General features: G+C 28.6%; 1 protein-coding gene across 16 annotated transcripts; it reads right to left on the bottom strand.

Annotated features, from left to right (window-relative positions):
- Positions 1–9: 9 nt before the first annotated feature.
- Positions 10–19593, bottom strand: LOC122500226 (casein kinase I). Of its 16 annotated transcripts, none has more exons than XM_043609043.1 (11): positions 19468–19593; positions 18213–18551; positions 11660–11700; positions 11461–11530; positions 10921–11087; positions 10587–10821; positions 10172–10491; positions 9385–9465; positions 5527–5652; positions 4718–4824; positions 4386–4581 (listed from the first exon to the last, which is right to left on the bottom strand). In XM_043609043.1, the coding sequence occupies exons 2-11, from the start codon at positions 18454–18456 to the stop codon at positions 4401–4403; spliced, it is 1572 nt and encodes a 523-aa protein (XP_043464978.1). In that variant the 5' UTR covers positions 18457–18551; positions 19468–19593; the 3' UTR covers positions 4386–4400. The 16 variants fall into 16 exon arrangements, with proteins under 16 accessions (XP_043464982.1, XP_043464988.1, XP_043464984.1 ...); XM_043609039.1 differs by having other exon boundaries at positions 18862–19590; XM_043609040.1 differs by having other exon boundaries at positions 18916–19590.
- Positions 19594–20105: the final 512 nt, after the last annotated feature.

The raw sequence follows: 20105 nt of genomic DNA, 5'->3' as shown, positions 1-20105 counted from the left end.
TCATGAGAGTAATATAAATTATATTTAATTATTACTTTTGAAAGCAACGAGAGGAATCTCTGAGATCTATGTTGCAAACAAAAACACAGAGTACTTCATAACGATTTTTTTTTTACTTCTAAGCGCGTGACACAAATGACAATATTTACAAGGAATAAGCATCCGCGCAGTCCGTGTTTTTCTTTCTGCCAGAGCGTCGCATCCGATAAACTCACTTGGAGTTGATCCTTAAATAACAAATTAATGATACAGTTGATTATTACGAATTAAAAATTAAGACCAATCACAGTTTACATGTATGTAGAGTAAATGAAAAGAGCTTAATGCAAAAGCTCTTATTAAATGTCAGAACTGATCGACAATGAATCTTACTCAAACAATTTCATTATGTACACAAAAAAAAAAAAAACTAGAATAGATAATAATTATTATTTAGTCTTAAAGCAATCTATAAATTAGGTTATCAAAAAATGCACGTCGTCAATTCCAATAATATCCCAAAAGTCATTCTCTTTTTAAAATGTCAAACACTGAACAACAATTCTAAATGAATTGTAAATAAATTTTTGCACAAAAATAAAGTTCGCACATTATTCTTTCTCCGGAGATAATTATTGGAACGGAACGAACGTAACTCCTATAAATGAGGAGAAAAATTTTACTAAATATTTAAGTTATTTTGTATTTCATTGTCTAAAATTGTCTCTTTTATAACAATTTAATTATTAACATTAGCAGGATACAGAATCATTAGACAGTCAGTGAAATAGAAATTTCTTTGTTAAAATGTACCGTGTTTTCTTATTTACAATTTAGAATTAACAAATATGTCAAAATTGAAACAAACAAATTTTTTAGTAACATTATTATTTAAACTTGTCTTATACATAATTTGAAAAAAATTGTTATTTTCTCATTTTTGTTTGTTTATGACAAAGTTTGAGAATGGTTAACGAAATATTTTTGAAATTTTATTTCACTGATTTTTAGTTTTGTTTTACTATCTACACTGTTAATAATTGAATTATAAAAGAAAATATGTAACGTGCAATTGCAATTTAATTATTTTCTACTATATTAATGAGTATTAAATTTGAAAAAATTGATCGCAGACAATTTTAGACAATATAATAGATAACTGACATAATTGAAGGTATCTTAGTCAACAGTCAAGACGCATCGCTTACCTATAGTGTGTAAGTATTAAATTCATTGCATTCGAATGACTAATAATCGTCGTAGTGGTAATAGTTTATTAATCGTCATTATTCTTAAATCTATTATTATTAAAATTAGGTATGTATGTAAATCAAAGCTAATACACTTTGTTTAATTTTCTCTAACTTTGCATCGCATCTTATTCAGGAAGTTAATTATTATTTACAAACCCAAGCTGCCAATTCCTTTAATAACTCTCTTTAAGCTGCGAAATTTATCGATAGTCTATCAAAATCTTTAAACTTTTAATTCAACGAAAAGAACAAATAGAAAACAAAATTACTTGACTTTCGGTACTTTGGTTAAAATTATTTTCCTTCTTTTTCGGTTCACATTTCAAATTTGCTTGGATGGAGAGAATGAAAAATGAAAAATATTTGATTCAAAATCAATGCTGCTATTAGAGTGTAAGTTTCTCAGCTTCCAAAAAAGAAGCTAAAAATTTAGGTAATCCATTTTCTACTCCTACATATCTGATAAATGTCAGTTTCGCATCGTCTATATATGCATTCCTCTCACTCAGTTTCGACCAAATAAATGATGCAATTAAACATATTTTTAAAATTATCTCAATAAAAAGTATTATGTAATTAACGATAAAATTACTATTTTATAATTCGAATTTCCCAATGAGAAAGTAATACAAATTCGGTTTTAATCATTTTAACGATTTACATGGGGCTAAAAATTAGAAAGTAACATTTCTTTCAATTCCAAGGCCTGCTCGCTACGAGTGTTAAAAAATAAAAATTTCTATTAAATCTTGTAAAGATCTTAAATTCATTAGCGAATTGACGAAAGCAAAAAAACTTGTAAACACAAGTATCAAATGTGTATGAAGACAAAATTAACAAATATACATATGAACAATGTATGTGTTTTTACTTTTTTTTGTTTTTTAAATTGGTTACTCTATAAATATAATAATTCCATCATTGAGGCACACACAAGGGCCGTATTAAGAAAGAGCTGAAATACTTTTTAATTGGAAAATTCACAACCATACTTAACCAACAGTCAGTCATATTATATTAAAAGGTTTTTTTTAAAAATTTGTTCGCATAGTCATTCAGAGCTTAAGAAATTTCATGCGAGCTTTAAATTCTTCGCAATATAATAAATGTGAGAAAATTAACGAAATCGTTTTTGTAGGTACTTATAATTATCGTTTCGTATTTTCGCACGTTCATGTGTATGATTAACTTAAAATTATTACGCTTGCTTCGCTCTTGCATACTGGACGAATTGAAACCAAGTGCGCTACTTTATTTTTTTATCTTTCTTCTCTGGCATGATCAAAAGGGAAAATGGAAGAAAACTTTTATCAGTGATAAGAAGGAAAGAAATTCTTCTCTTTTCATCAAGCCACGTTTAGTTTAAAAAAGAGAAAAAAAACATTTTTTTTTCTTCATTTATAATCGTATAAATTTGCGGTCTTTTAAACACTAGAGGAATTACATTTCAAATTTTACCTGGTTCACTAAGCATTATACTTTAAAACCACAATATTACTTTGATCCTACGATTACTTCCGTTTCAGGTAATCGTACTTCTATTTTTCACTAAAGCACAAATGGACAAATTAATAGTAAAAAAAAATTCTTTCGCAAGGATTGCTATAAGTACATAGACTTTGAATACTAGTTTTTGTTTTGTGTCCGTGAGTAGATTAGTACTATTGAATTTAGATTGTTTTACTACTTTCTTTTTTTTTCATAAAAGTACAGGATTTGCACTTTTAAAAAAAATATTTTGTACACAATTTTACAACAAAAAATGTACAAGATATAAGTTTTTCAAAAATTCATATAATGAATGTAATATTTATTATCTAAATTAAATAAAAATATTTGAATTTTTTTGAGAAATTGCGATTTGAAAATAAATATAGAACTCAGATTGATTGGAAATATTACAGAGTAGGTAATAGATTTGCAAAAGTTAAAATCTAACAGCTGTTACTGTTCTCGAGTAAAGAAGTTTGTATAAAATTAAGAAATGTTGAACTATAATTTAGAAAATGAAACAATACCAATATCAGATTTCAAGTGGCTACTAAACTACTCTCGGCAAAATGTTCGAAAAAGAAACACTAGAATTCGGTGATGTGGATGACGACATTTGGTGGCATTGATTCAATAATGATTGAATAATGATTGAATAATGGTAATAGCATCATATCAGTAATAGTGATTTCATAGCGATAATAATAACAATGGCTGTGCGGTTTTTAGTTTGACAACGGCGGTGGTGTAGGTGTAGGAGTCATAGTGATGGTCGTATGAAGCACAGAATCACGAGACGCTGAATGACTGCTGGCTCGTAACAATGTAACAGCTTCTCGCTCAAGATCACCACTATTTTCTCTTCCTCGACCCCCAAGTTTTCCAGTATGTCCTCCCATTCTTCCTCCATTCCCCCCAGCACTAATAACTGCATTTGGTACTACCCCCCCGAGCCTGACCGATACTGACAGTCATTTCTGTCTTCCACTTTTCTTCTTCTTTCTTTTAAAGAAACAGCAACATCTGCAAGTCAAACAAACACTAAGTCAACTTGTTTCTTTCAAAAAATACTTTAGTTTATTTCTATTTCAAAAAATATTTTCAAGTTAAAATCAATTCATAATATGAAACTTTTATTCTCATAGAGTACACTTTTTCAAAATTTAAATAAAATAAATCGTTTAAAGAATTTACTTTTGAAAAATAGTTTGCAAGAAATAGGTTTGCAAATTAAAATAAAAAATTGTGAAAAAGAAAAAAAATAGTGAAAAAGAGTGTAATGATTATTGGAGAATCTTTAAAAATACATAAGTAGTAAGGATTAGTATGAATTGGAAACAGGTTTTGGGTTTAAAGAACTTTAATGGTATTCAATGACATCGTGAACATTGTAAATTAACTAAGTCCTAATACACATATTCTTAGTCAAAGAAAAACAGAATTCGGTAATGAAACAAAATTTAAATAACAAATAACTTGTAATTTGTAATAAAATAAAAAAAAATTTCTTTGAAAATAAACTAAGAATTTAAGATACTAAATTCAAAAACTATATCGAAACAGTATTTTTTAAAAACATGTTTCTTTAAATTAAAAATTGAATATTTCTCTTCAATTTTTGACACGTAAATAAATTTTTGCAAAATTTCCTAAGAACATTCGTCCTTCAAGGAAAATTTAATCACGAATATAATCACGATTTATCAAAAATTCTCTCATTGTTATATTATACTGTGATATCGATTGAAGATTTGAAATAAGTTTAGGTTTTTTCGAAGAAGAACTGTGTAAATTATAAATGCGTTTCCTTTTGCATTTGAGGCAAACTTTTGTCATCATAACTGGAGCATTACTAGAACTGAAAATTAGATAAATTTAAAATAAATTGCAAAATTCCTCTTAGGTATTTGATAAAGGAAGAAAGGTAATGTAATGAAAAGAAGAAAAATAAGAAATCAAGTGAATATTTTTCGGAGTTAAAATTCAATACTAACTTGGTCTCATCAATCATTTCGACTTCCTGAGGTGTTGTAATTGGTGTATTCGAATGTCCTGCAGTTGGATCATCGTTTCCTATTTCTCCATTGGTTGAAGAAACCACCTTAATTAGAAAGAAAATAATGTTTAATTTCTTTTGCATTTCCTTCAGCATACAATCAAGTAACTAGGTAAAACTAATATGTACAACGTGAACCATTTAAAATATTAATTCTGATTTTTACAAATATTCTCAAAACTACGCGTTTTAATTTAAACTACTATAAAGTCTTTAAATTGCAAAATAAATATCGCAAGAGAGAAATAGAGAAATAGAGAAAGAGAGAAAGAGAGAGAGAAAAGTAAGAGGTTAGAGGTATAAATCTATACAGGAACATGTAATACATTAAAAATAAAACTGGGGAATAGACTCTAAATGGAAACTAAGTATTTGAATTGACAAAAACTTGGTAACTCTGACTTTACAACTTGACACTAACGTTTAAGAGAATATTTTGTGCTCGCTGCACAAATGACGTAAATAGGAATCAAGATTAGTGTTCAACGATTTTTCAGCAAATTGACCAAAAAAACGCAAAATACAACATGCTGCAACAAACCAATCCTCACAGATATTGAACTAACCATATTCCGTTGATGCTTTAGCTAAAAAGAAGAAAATGAGAAAAAATTTATTTCCGGGCACATTGGCACTTCGCGCGGTCTCAGTCGACTTGATTAGTTCGTTAATTCGTTGATAGTACAGGTAAAGAAGAAAAGCTTGAAGGTGGAACTTAGGAGAAAGAAGGAAAAGGGACAAACTCACCTGTACGGAACCATGCCTGTCGGCGGGTGTCAATGTGCCACCAGCCCCTGATTGCTTCGCTGTATCAGACCACGTGGGTCCCACCCCTTTAACGCCCCCGCCTCCCACCCCTCCACTTGCCATGTCCTAGAGGAACAACGTCGCGAATGCAATATGTTAGTCGATGCATTGTAAAATGAAAAACATTACAGAAAGTCGAAAATCAAACAGTTATTTTTTTTAGCCTACAGTTTTCTTTCTCTCAAACACATTTTCTAACTGGCATTAATTAACCGGCTTTTTTTCATTTATTACACTTTTAATCACTATTCAGCAGTAATAGAAAATTAGTTATTAAAAGAAATACTCAATCAGGGTTGCCACGGGTCAAGGAAATCAGGGAATTCTGGAAAAAGTCAGGGAAAGTAGAATTGGTCAGGTAAATCAGGGAAAAGTCAGGGATTTTTATTAAAAGTACTGCGGAAAAAATTGAATTTTGGAGAAGTTACAAATGATTGCAGAAAATCAATTATTTTCAAAAGTAATAAAATTAATTCTTCGCAGGAATTCAATTATGTTCAAAACTAATAAAATTCTTCGCAGAAATTCAATCATGTTCCAAAATTAAAAAAAAAAACTCTCGTCCAAATTTCAGTATATCTTTAAAATTAATAAAATTCTTGACAACTATTCAACTATTTTCAAAAATTTTCAATATCTAATTTAATAACATTTTTCCAAAGAATTCAATTATTTAAAAAAAAAATTTGATAAACTTCTAAGCAAACATTAAATTCTTTTCATAAATAATAAAAATTTCCCAGGAATTTTAGTTATTTACAAATTTTTCAAAAATTTCTTCACAATAATTTAATTATGTTCAAAAATAATAAAATTCTTCTTAGGGATTCAATTATTTTCACAAATAATAAAACTTTTTTGCAGAATTTCAATTATTTTGAATACAATTTTAAACAAATTTCTTGAAAAATGTAATTATTTCTTTAAAATTTTGTTAAAATTCGTCGAAAGAATTCACTTAAAAATTGATTTGGTAAAATTCTTTACGAGCATTCAATTTTAAGAAACATTCAATTAATAAATTATTTATTTTTATATTTAAAGAATTGAATTCTAGTAGAATTTTCTAATAAAAACTGATTGGATTGCAAAATTCTCAAGAATAATTATAAAAAATAATTGATAACTGATAATTTATTGATTTCTTTCGAAGAATTTTAATAAAAATGGTTAAAAATTATTACATTTCTCGAAGAATTTACTTAAAATTGTAGGGGAATGTAGTCAAGGTTGGCCTACTGTCTAGGTAGGCCACTCGCGTTTTTTTGTCAAGTTCACTAGCGCCACCTACGCGCATTTTTGTCGAAGCTTGTCTTAGTGAAACCTAACTTTTTGTTCAATTACATTTTCGGAAAATCGAAAATTGTGTTTTCTGTGACGTCGGTACAAAAAAAGCTCAAAAAAAGTTTTGTGCATAATGTGAAAAACCATTAATAAAAGATAAAAAACAAATTGAATCGTCAAGGCAAGTATGCAGAAAATTTGTGGGACTCATGGTTGAAAGGAAAACAAAGTAAAAAATCGAATCCCGAAACGTATTTCTTTACGGTTACAACAATTCGGTAATGTTACTTACTGTCAAGGTCGGCCACTATGTGTTTAAAATGCGCAAAGATGACGACGAGCTACTTCATTTGCAAAAACTGCAATTCTGAATAACTCATATTATAATTGATCATCTTATTAATATTTTTATTTAATTTTATTAATATTTTAGTGCAAAACTTTTTTTTATTTATATTTATTTTTTTATATTGTTTATTGTTATTATTTTGTTATTTCATTAAGTTACAAACTGTAAACAATAAAGAATGAATTTTCCGTAACTCCAAACATGTTATTTTATTTTTTAACGATTAATGCCCTTTGAATTTTAAACATGGCCGACCTTGACTGTAATGGCCAACCTGGACTACAAATTTTTTTTTTTTTAAATCTTTATAACTTTTTCATTTTTAAACCTGTCAATTTACTTTGTACAGAAAAAATGTTCCTATTAAACAGGACTTTCCAACCATATACTTCAATTGTCCAAATTCATTTTTAAAAAAAAGTTATAAACAAAAGTCAAAAAGGTGGCCGACCTAGACTATGTTCCCCTATTAAAAATAATTTATTGTAATCCTGTAAAGAGTCTTATTATTTATGAAAATAATTCAATTCTTGCAACGAATTTTTATTATTTATGAATATAATTGAATTCTGCAACGAATTTTATTACATTTTTTTAAATAATTGAATTCTTTTGAAAAATTTGATAAAATTAATTTTTTGTGGCAACCCTGTAAATATGTAGAAAGTAATTCTGCGTATTTTTGTGCAATTTGCTTCTTACTAAGCTTTTCAATTACCATAGCCCATTTATTTTTAATTCAAAAAATTTAAATCGTAAAATTGAAATTTACAAAATATGTCTCAGTCTTATTCAACACTTTTCAACTCAAGTGACAGAAATGGACAACTTTACCTTACTCAACTGTTAACAACTTTTTAGAATTTTATCTATAATTATTAACACTAGCAATAGATAAGGGTGTAAAAGCTACGTGATAGATTTTAAGAACAAAGTTGAAAAATAAAATTGCCCTTTACTGACGAGTATATTACTTTAAAAATCTAATGTTTAAAAAGCTATTATTAAAATCCTAACTAATAAAGGCACGATACAAATTTAAATTCAATAATTTATAAGAGGCGCTTAATTGGATTTTGATCAATAATTTAAATTAATCACAATCAATTTTCTGTATTGAAAAAAAATTCTACAATATCCCCAAGAATGAGCTCACATAATTAATGCCTTGCCGATCAACGCGTACATCGACCTCGCCCACCATAAGAACTACCTCTTCTTCAAAATCATCACTGTCCTACGTATTAATAAAATAGTCAACTTTCGGGTTGTATTTACTATCAAATTTTAACTCTTTTTAGTCGCGGCTTTCAAATTAAAGAAACTCATAGGCATTCATTAGTTTATCAAAAAAAGTAAGAAAATAAAAAAAACCTCTACTCACACAAGAATCTTTATAATTATGTTTATTTTTACTTTCATTCTTTTATCTAAAGAAATTTATAATTGTGCAATATTCATATCTATAAAGTGGATATTTTTTAGTTTTGGGTAAACTTAAAAAATAAATTTTAAAAAAATCCATTTAATTTACAAAATAGTTGAATCTTAGCCAATTAAAAAAAAATTGAAACATAGCGACTTTAAGTGCATGAATTATTTGTTCAAGTTCAGCCGATTCATGCAAATAGTAAAATTCTCCAAATTTAAATTAGTTAAAAATTAAAAAATTAAAATCAAAATTAAAATTAAAAAACCAATTTAGAAGAAAAAAGTCAGTCAGTAATTGAAATATTTATATTTCTACTTATTTAGTTACTAATAACAATTTCAGAAAATTTTTATTAATTCAATTAAGTCAAATTTAACAAATTTTTTGTTTTTTACTAACAATTTGCTTTTTATTGTCAAATCGATTCTTTTTCTCTAACTTGAGAACGAAAAAAATGCCAAAATTGAACTATTATCAGTTATTTTTAACTGATTCAAATTGAACTTGTACTTTACTTTTAAGCAAGCTTTTAAGTCACCAAGAATTATTTTCTTTAATTTCTTGAATTATAGGTATAATAAATTGGTTATGAGAAGAATAAAATATCAAAGACTGAAATTCCACTTTATGGATGTCATTCATACAGCCAAGTACAAATTCATGCTGTTACTTGATTAATAAAATTGTGTGCTACAGACAATCATGCTTACATAATAAAATATTTAATTAATACCTTGTAAGTGGTTGGATGTCGATCTCGATTCGGCGATACAACAATTTCATGTCCTGTTTGCAGTGATCCAACTGGTGTTGACTGAAACAAATATTTTATTTCATTATTAAAAGGAATTGAATGTTTTCAATTGCTTAATAGCCGTCAGTTACAATTGTATATCCATAAAAATAATTTGTCGACACAATTTGTCCACTTTTTAAAAATATAAATAAAAATTACCTATTTTTATTTATTAGCTAAATTTAACAATTACCATTTAGCTAAGTTGAACTATGCAGACATTTTTTTGTTGATAATTTGTTAAAAGATTTTGCTTAAAAATAATTGGAGTTTAGAAGAATAAGAATTGTGGAAACAAAGACAAGGCTTGATATTTACGAACCTTATCAGATTTGGTCTTTTCAATATTAGACGGAGCACACTCCCTGAGTTGTCTGAGTTGAAAGAAGTTAGGTGGCTAGAGAATAGTTTCAATGCAGCGTGCAAATTTTAAAAACCAGTCATCTAATAAGTGTTTAAATTTCAATGCATACTTACTGAAAAGGGCGAGACCTTGAAAATCAACATTATTCTCTACACTTTGAATTTTCATTCGAATTCGAATTTTCTTTTAATTAACATTACATGCGGAAGAAAAATTGTGAACTGTAATAATTTTTTTCTTAAATCTGAATAAAAAAAAGTGAAATAAGTAGCAAGTCGGATTAAATTTGCAAAAAAAGTAAATATTATCATTCCCTTTACATGCACATGCTTGTGATTTGAATTTTCATTTGAAACCCACCATGCTTTTGCCAGTCCAGTCGAATTCCCCATCGTTGGCAAAGCCTCTCCTTTCGTAGAGATCTTGAAAGAGTTTTCTCAGGTACTCATAATCGGGTGTTTCAAAAAAGTCGAGCCTCCGGACGTAGCGAAGGTACGTGGCCATCTCTTCGGGATGCCCATCGCAAAGTACTTCAATGGGAGTTGCTCGTTTGGTATCTCCTATCTTCTGATACCGCTCCTTCAATGTGTCCGCTTTCAATCCCTGCCAAGGTAAACTTCCTCTCAGGAAGTACATGAACATGTGGCCTAAAGCCTCCAAGTCGTCTCTTCTACTTTGTTCTGAAAATTCAAATTTATTTAATTTTTCTTGTAAACTATAAAGTTTACTGTAAAGTTTTAATATTATTTTCTCAAAATAAAAATAGAAACCATACCTTTTCCTAAATGAGTATTGATACTCATATATCGCGCTGTTCCAGTCAAACTCTTGTGTTCCCGGTAAGGTATATGCTTATTTGTTTCCAAGTCTATGTACTCTTTGGCCAATCCAAAATCAATAATATGTATAATTTTTTCTCGTTTTGTTGTACTTCGTCCTATTAGAAAATTCTCCGGTTTCACATCACGATAAATTAGATGTCGACTGTGTACGTATTCTATCCTATGGAGCTGAAATCAAATTTCCAGAACAATAGGTTATAATAATTATTGTTGAAAAAGATTGTTGAAAGGGAAAGTAAAAGATGATGAATTTGCCACTATACTTACAAGTTGTGTGGCAATGCTAAGAACGGTTTTCAGTGTAAATCTTCTTCCACAGAGGTCAAAGAGATCTTCCAAACTGGGACCAAGAAGTTCCATTACCAACGCGTTGAATTTCCCACATGGACCGAAATAATATACCTCCGGGACTCCTTCTATATGCGCGTTATAAACTGCATGAATATAAGGTAAAAAATATTTATCCCATTTCCCAAAAATCATGCTTTGGTGCGCAGGGATAATTACTCGTAAATAAACTTGTCATTCTTGACAAGTAAAATTCAACTTGAAAATTAACCAATTAATTCAAACTTGCATAATCGAATCATGTTTTAATCAGGACAGTCGTAAAATCAAAAAAAAATATCAAACAAATTTGCCAAATTATCGTACGTCAGTGCGAGAAGAGGGTAATAAGACAAAACTTTTCGGAGGCCCCCTGGACAGTGTCAAGTCCTTATTCTTAGTTCTCGGGGTTAAAAAAACGCACTGCACTGACGTACCATACGTCATATGAAAAAAAGTATATTAATAAAATCAACTTACCATGAGCACCTAATACTTTGTAAAACCTATATTCTAAATGAAGTTGTGGCGCTTTTGCCTTCATTGGTTCCTGGAAAATATTTCAAAACATTATTTTTCTCTCTCGATCAAGTGCTTTAATTACTTGAATTTATTTTTTAAAACTCTCTATATTTTAAATTTAATTAATGATTTTTTAAAAATATTTTGTGCAAATTACCATTTTAATTGCTACATGTTCGTTATTGTAAAGATTTTTGCCTGTAACAAAATCAAAAACATTAATGAAACTTTCATCCATAATAATAATTAGAAAAATTTTATTAAATATACGAATGTATTGTATTATTATTACTTGAATCGCTGATTGGCAAATGGCAATTTACAAATCGATAAATAATTACTTGTATGCTGTTATAAATACTTATCTTATGTCTCAAACTCAATTACCTATCATTTAAATTAGTCACATAAATATATGGCATAAATTGTCTCCACTATATTAGGTACTATACTTAAAAGTTGTTTGTTTTCGACTATTCGATCTTTTTGATCTTAAACTATATTTTCAATTACTACTTTAGAAGCAATAAAATAATTATAAAATAAAATAAAAATCATTTAATTAAAAAAATTGTTTTAAATCAAAAACTTCTGGTTTCTACTGTATAATCTGCATATAAACTTGTTTAATACAAAGAGAGAGTAATAATTAAAAAAAAATAATAATGATAATAATATGTATAATAATATTATTTTCTTTATACAAGTTTCAAAGAAAAATGAATTCTTGGTTTCAGGTGAGAAGTGGCATCACGCTTTCATAGGCACGAAAGTACCCCAATCAAGAAAAACAACTTATTTTAATTTCTGTTTTATTTATATTATCTTGAGGTTGCTTAAAAAATGCTGAAAGTCAATTAGTTTTGAAAATGAAATTACTAGCAATTTATTTAGATATTCTTAAATTGGTCTTTAATTCTTTATTTTTAGTTGAAGAGTCTATCATCATTATTGATAATTATTTTATGCTAATTATAGAATGAGGAGTGTAAATTACATTGTAATATATATGTATAGTAATAATAATTAATATTCTCTTCAAAAACTTTCTTAAATAGTCATCTAAAACTCTAAATAAAGTTAAAGTCCAGTACATTTGTAATGTTTTATATAAACTTTTTTGAATAATATTAGAAAAATAATTACAAACATTGTACTGTGGCTTTTGTTAAAACACAGAAACCTCTTAAATTCAAAGAAACCTTAACTAAATAGGGCTTCATGATTACACGTACAAAATCTAATTTTAAAAAAGTTAAAAAAATTTTTTAAACACACTTTTGTTGGAATCAGACTATATTAAGAATCAATTAAATAAGCATTTTTGAATTTAAATTAAATACCTATCTATAGTAGTTTACATCTACAGTTGATAATGACTTGTGGTCATTATTATGGTCGAATTCATTGCATCCATAGGGAATCCCTATTGATTCAAAAATACATGGCCAGGTAAAAGTTAAGAAATTTTACGACAGCAAGAAAATTTCTTAATGCCAATATCAGCCGCAAAAATGGAACAAACCGAAATTTTTATATTTTAGTGCAAATTATTGTTCAGTACAATAATTTATATTTAGTTTTCAAATTTCTTATCAGAACGGAAAATTGTTGGTTTAATTCAACAGTTTTTTTTTCCTACTTTTCTCCTTTTATCCTTTTTGACCGTTATTGTGTTTGGCCCAACAGCTGGTTGCATTATCCACCGGATGTGTTATTGACAACGGAGGTAAGAGAAGTTAAAGAACAACACATATAAAAAGGAAAAGGAACAAGACTTTCAACTTATGCAATAAAAAAGACAGGTGACACTGCATAATTTAAAAAAAAAATTTCTTCCTCTTTTTATACGATCAAAAATTTATATTGTTTATTATTTTTTGTTTTCGAATAGTTTCCAAAGTTGCAAGGTAAAACATTTTTCTGGTTCAATTATCATGATGCATTGTTGAATTTAAGCGGAGAAACAGGATATATCGATACATTGATAAACAAATTGAGATTACAGAAGGTTTCCTCGTGGTATTGAGACGTTACGAGGCAAATTTAATTGCTGAAAGATCAAACTCGTCGCTTGGTGGTAAGTAAAATTAAAATTTACATAGTAACAGTAATTATTTACCTTTGCGAGAAAGTATTGATTCACGCGCCAATTATCGCAATTCAAGTAATATGTGCTTTACTTATTTATTACAACCATGAAATACATCCGGGAGACAAAGACTTACCTGAAACAAACAAAAAAAACAATTCATTAAAGATTTGATTTGAATTTATGATTTGTGTATTGAGTATTCTTATTTAAAGAAATTTATAAAAGTATTTCTCTTTTTAGTATACGAAATTTATGTTACTAAAATTAAATGATTGTCGAGATTAAAAATTATTCAATATAACAATATAGAGGAGTTTATTTTCAAAAGTGTTAGTAGACTTAATAATATATGAGTACAAAGTGGGCCAATATTTTCAGTGTACTTCTAGAATATATTTAGCGAAAATTTTTCCTTGCTACAGAGGCTGCCAAAAATCTTTGCTCTAATTTTATTGTAGAATACCTTCTTTCAAGAAAAAAAAGCCTTTTCATTCATTTGTTTTTGTTATGAAATTGCTTTGGGAATCTTCAATACTATGGAAATTATTCAATAAGAAATTAGAGTTGTAAAAAAAAGTTTCTTCTCTTATGAAAACTATGACATTTATATATACACAGAATTAAGAGGAGAATTATATTTTTACCCTGTGTGTATATTTATTACATGTTTCAGAGTTGCATGCCTGACTGAACAAATTATCCACCCTCTTTTTTAGTTTTTCCCTTCTTCTCCTCTCACTCTTTCTACTAAACTGATCTCGTGATCTTCTTCTTAATTTCTGATACCTACGTTTCGAGAGGATATACGACGGATAAAAAGGTCAATGTCCCGTTGACGTAAAAAAAAGATAAATTCTCTACTGCCCTTGAAAATTATGTACACACGTTTCAGTCATTAACGAACTGTGCGAACTGTAGTTATTTTTCTCAATTTTAAGAAATGCGAAAGTTTTGATTTTTGCATAATGTCAAAGTCGATTTTTGATATTAAGGGCCATTTTAATGTCACTAATTTTCAGTGGTAGGAAAAATTATTTTCCAAAAATTCGTTGTATGATAAAAAGTTACTTGAACTATTATGCATTACAGAATACAGAAAAGACGTTGAAAATTAGAACAAAGCATAAAAAGCGATTTACAGACGAATTGGTTATAACCGGACAATCGACCGATCTGGCATGTAAACGAAGACTCAATCTCATGTAAATGTAGATGTAAATGTAGGTCAGGGTATAAGTACCGGCACGTACAATCTGACAGTCTCGAGAAATATATATGCATAAAGTCAATCAGCTCATCAAATAGCATTATTGAATTCAGTTATAACACGGACGCACTGTTTTTAAAATATACTTCTTATTCCATTCATTTGTATTTTCACGCACGTCGGACTTTAAATTAATACTAATTTTAAGCTCAGCTTTCTTTTCAAATAAGATTTTATACCTATACATTTTCTGTCAATAAAGAACATAAAGAATCAAAGATACAGTTACTGACTGTATCGTTAATCGTTAAAATCGTTAATAGTAAACCATTAACGATTTTTGAGCAAAAATGAGTAAAACTTGACTTAAATCTGCAAAAGAGTATACAAAAATTATCTTTTAATTAAAAAGGTTCTTTATCTGCAGACCGAAATTTCTTCCGAATTGATAAATATTCTATATATCAAAGTTGAATTTGAAACTTATATTCATTAGTAATAAATAGACTTTTAAAGTCTTAATCTCAGCTATATATAATTATAGTTTATACATATGTATATTATTAATATCAAGAGTGAGGAAAGGTCTATAGGCATATACGATGTAAATAGTTGACGCAAGTTTGAGGAATGTAAAGCACCTGAAACTTTGATGATAATTCCTATTTAAGTCCCTGTTTACCTATTCAAAGAAATACATATAAATAGTGAATACAGTTCTTTCGCTCAAAATTACGAATTGAAATTATCCGCACTTATAAAAACGAATCCATTCTATACATGTCATTTTAAGTGTTTAAAGCAGTTTCTTCTTCTTCTTCTTCTATTTCTTTTTTTTAATTCTTTTGAGAATTTTATGAAAAGATTTATAATTTTACCAAAAAATAAAGTGATTTTGAATAAAATTTATTCATTAAAATTTTGAATAAAATTACTTTATATCTTATAGTGTAATATGCTTCCGTTAGCGAGATACAAATAATATGGGAATAAAAAATTAGAGTTAAATAATGACGACGACTTAATAAAAACTAAAATGATTCGATGTGTTGTGGCGCACGGTGTTCGCACATTGTTGGGGCAAAGCCGGATCCTTCAGACGAGTTCATTTCTCTTTGCAGACAAGTCCCCTGAGTCATTCGAGCCTCGAGCAGACACGGCCACAGCAACCCAATAGACAGGTTGCTACCTGCCAGAACCGGCACTATCTTGCGCAGAGCCCCACAAACTATTCCCATTTTTTACATTATTTATTTATTTCCCACTATGTATTTGCAACGTTTGCAACCTTAAACCCTCGACATATGAAATAGTTTTCAAAAATGTCAAACATTTTAAAAGCTATAATTAAAAACTGATCTTATAGTTGAAATAGACAACAGAACAGTTTTCTTTTATTTCTGTTTTATAGTACTTCAACTTAGATACTAATTAGATAACTTCAACTTAGATATCTACTTGTAAGAATTGTAAACTATGAAAGAACTTATTTATTAAATTGGTCTCTAAATACTGAAGGTGCGGACAACGTTGTTGTGTTGATTCGCCATTAAAATTTTATTTCACCATCGGTTTCACCTAAGAATTTAAATAAAGTATAAATAAAGTAGTATCTAATATCGAAAATGACAGAAATCAAAAATCCCATTGTTTATATTAAAACTTTTTCAAATCTAATTAGGTCAAATTCGATTATAAGTAATCTCATGACGGTCTTTACAGTTTTTAATTGGCTCTAGGGATTTCTGTGGCTAACCTACTTTTAAACAAATCTAAAATAACTGCAAGAAAAATATCTTTTTCAAAGATATTATCTTATCCAGGATTTATTCCTTAAATATAGGCGTGCAAAAAGAATGTTAATTTCTTATGGGCATTAAATTTCAAGGGTGATTTTATTTGTCCATAAATTATATTTTTCGCAGTGTTTTGTTGCGTGTTGTTTTAACGCCACTTTTGATATTAAAATATATTTTTTATATACTATATAAAGACAAAAAAAATCTAAATTAAGTAATTTTTGTAAATTTTATTAGTTGTTATACTTGGTTCCTATTCAATATTTCTATATACTGTATTGAATAGGATCCAAGTAAATAACTTTTTATTTGAATAGAATAGAATTTTATTACCTACTTGATGCTTCAAAATTTTTTCTTTCTTTTTATTTAAAATGTCATTCAATCCAAATAAATACTGTTTCGCCTATTTAACAATAGTATTGAATTGTTCGAATCAAATAATTGTTTCATTTAAAAAAAAAATGTGACTAAATAATAAAGCATGTACTCTGAATTTCATTTTAATCCTTTCGTATCCGAAATGTCTAATTAGAAAACTTTTCTGAATGCTATTATCCTAGATAATCAAGCCATGACAGACAAAGAAAACAATAACAATTTAGATTTATTGAATTAAAAAAAAAACTGCTATATAATTTCTAATACGTATTTATGCCCCCCCCCCCCGCCCCGAAGAGTAATTAGTAAAAGTTAAATTACCTAAAAGTTAACATTCTCTAAACACGTCTAGAATAATTATTCTTTACATTTTCCCAAGTGAAAAAAATTGAAACATAAATAATTTAGAATATTTCTAGCTAGCTTTTCTTTAACATTAAAAGAAGCAGATGAAATAAAATATATACAGCGTCATCAAATTGATTAATCTCTCAACATTTCAATTGTGATAAGATAACAATATTTTCGAAATTTAAAAACGAAAAGAGCATTTACAAACAGTAGATTCTTTAGATATGATTATAGGTACGTACTATAAAATTTGCAAATTGTACATTACTATTATTAGAGAAAGTAAATCAATTATTTTATTTAATAAAAAAAAGCGAGTTCTCATTGATTCGTTGACAGTCATTTTGTTATTTATTTTTAAAATAACGTAAATAATTGTAACATAAATAAACATACGAACTTTAATCCTATTGTTTTCCTAATCTGTTGTGACACCAAAAGTAGTTTAACGTTAACGTTTTCTATTTCTTGATAAAAACAATGAAATTATACGAACATTTTTTCGCATATGACAAGTTTTAATAATTAGGTATCAGAAATGAAGTGAAAATAAATTAATACTGTAGAAATCTACGAGAGAAGATCAAGGCCTTATTGATTATTGATAAACTTGGAACGCTGATATAAACTAGAAATTAGATTCCCTTGTATTGATTGTTTAGTTAGCACATTAATAATTACTTAATTGGAAAATCTAAAAAGAAGTAACTCGAATCGATTCGAATTTATGTCTACTCCTCTTTTAATAAATTGATAAATTAAACGAACCCTAAAAAATTGACGAAAGTTCTCCTTCAAACAATAAAATTGTAGTTTTAAAGAAGGAAAAATTGGTATGTTACATGTTACATTTAAAGATATTAAAGATGAAACTTACCGAGACGAAGTTCTCCGAAGTTACCACAGCCTATTTTTTTGCCGACTCTAAAATTGGGTCCCACCATGAGCATGTTTCCGGATGAGGTGACACTGTGCCTGGAGGAGTGCATGTTGGATCTTGCAGCATTACCACTGCTGCGGGAGGCCCTTTTAATAGCGTTTACTTCTCGATCTCTGTCACTATTTACAACGAGCACCATCTCCTCTTTTCCTCGACTTTCTCTATTGTCCCTTTTTTGCATGTTACTTCCTTGGTAAATTTAAGAAGGTCCGAGTTCCCGAAAACCCTTGACTAAGGGACTGTTTTATTCAATTTTTATTAAGATATTCGCAACAACTTAACATTAAAAAAGAGAGATTAAGAAGCCGGAAGGTCAACCAAATGAATAATAGTAATAGCAGCTATAGATTTTTTTGGGGATCGATCCCTATGCAATACTCAAATGAAAATACGTATTATATGAAAATACGGAAAATATTACTTGAAAATTAAGGTTAGAATGTGTATTTAAAACGAGTTTTTTTCTAATTTTTTAGCTGTTGGAGTGCTTGAATTTTTAACATAAATGAAAAGTTTAAGAAATTTAATTCGAGGCTAAGTCTTTAGAAGGATCAATCCCCATTTTGAGAGGAGTTTTTTAAGCTACCGGTTAAAAATTTGATCACCCATGCATTTGCATATGCACCCATGAAACACTCACACACGTACTCACATGCACAGAGGCACTCAATCTTCAATGGCTACTGTGTCGCGTGTCAGTGTCGCACAAATAAAAGATATCGGACCAGTCCATCGTTTTTGACTCTTCCGTATTCAAGATCAACACACTCTTTTGCCCGGCCGGCCGGGAATTTCAGTTATTATCAGGAAGACCTTAGTCACTGCTTTGTACATTTCCAAGATAGCCCTTGTCGCAGAAAGAATGATAACACCACGAAACCTCCATTATAACTCATCGTGTCACATACATGTATACTGGAGAGTCCGATCCCTGTGCGCACAAAAGGCCGACACCCGAAAGCTTTCGATTTCCAGAAGCAGGAGAACACCCAAATTTCACTACCTGCACACGTTTCAAGTCTAATTATTGCTTATAACGAGGAGAATTTTTCCCGCGATCTTCCCACTCGGCAGGAGTCAGTGATCTATTCATTCAATTTCTTTGGCTCTACGTTCACACCAAATCCTTCTCGTTCCATTAAGCTCTACACCATTCCCAAACATTACATTTCACTATCTTTAGAAAAATAACCTTATTAACTGTAAATAACATTTGTAAACTATTTGAAACACAATAAATCTTTTGTCGACAGGCTACGGGATCCCTTGTCCCTCGCTCTGTTCGGTCGACATTCGATTCCGAGATCAAGATTTGTTATAAACAGGGTTGCCAACACAATCTTTGAGGTTAAGGTTAATTTTCAAAACAGAGAACGTTATACGATTTACGAAACAGAGATGAGAGAATTCTTTGCAAATTTCTTTTAGTTACTTTAGTCCATCAGTAAATAATTATTTAAAGGATTCATTTTCGAAATTTTCTCATTTTTTTCATTCACTTAAATAAAAACTTGAAAATTTTGAAATCTGTCAAATTGATTTTTGAATCATATATGTATGTAAAACTAAATGAATTTTGATTGGTGGTCAATTAATCCAACACCCAAAAAATGAATAACGAATAAAATTTGAAATTATTTTCAAACTGCATTTTCATTGGTCATTTATTTTCCCGCGCATTTTGTTTAAAAATCTAACTTAATGAACTTAATGTAATAATTTTAATTGTTTTAGAGTCCTCAATAGTATTTTTTACATTAATTTATTAATTATTATTATTTAAGTAATAATATATCTAGTTTCTTAATATAAATTTGAAAAAATCTTATT

The sequence above is a fragment of the Leptopilina heterotoma genome, unplaced genomic scaffold (genome assembly GCF_015476425.1).
Source record: "Leptopilina heterotoma isolate Lh14 unplaced genomic scaffold, ASM1547642v1 Lhet_182, whole genome shotgun sequence".
Taxonomy (NCBI): domain Eukaryota; kingdom Metazoa; phylum Arthropoda; class Insecta; order Hymenoptera; family Figitidae; genus Leptopilina; species Leptopilina heterotoma.
Note: the sequence above shows the minus strand (reverse complement) of the source record. Positions and strands in the feature narration are given on the sequence as shown.

Bases quoted from the DNA above. Each gene is read 5' to 3' on its own strand.
- LOC122500226 (XM_043609043.1), bottom strand. From the start codon at position 18,456: ATGCAAAAAAGGGACAATAGAGAAAGTCGAGGAAAAGAGGAGATGGTG. The intron at 11,531-11,659 runs GTAATTTGCACA...AATATTTTCCAG, and splicing joins AACATGTAGCAATTAAAATG to GAACCAATGAAGGCAAAAGC. The intron at 4,825-5,526 runs GTGAGTTTGTCC...TTTCTAATTAAG, and splicing joins ACAGGCATGGTTCCGTACAG to GTGGTTTCTTCAACCAATGG.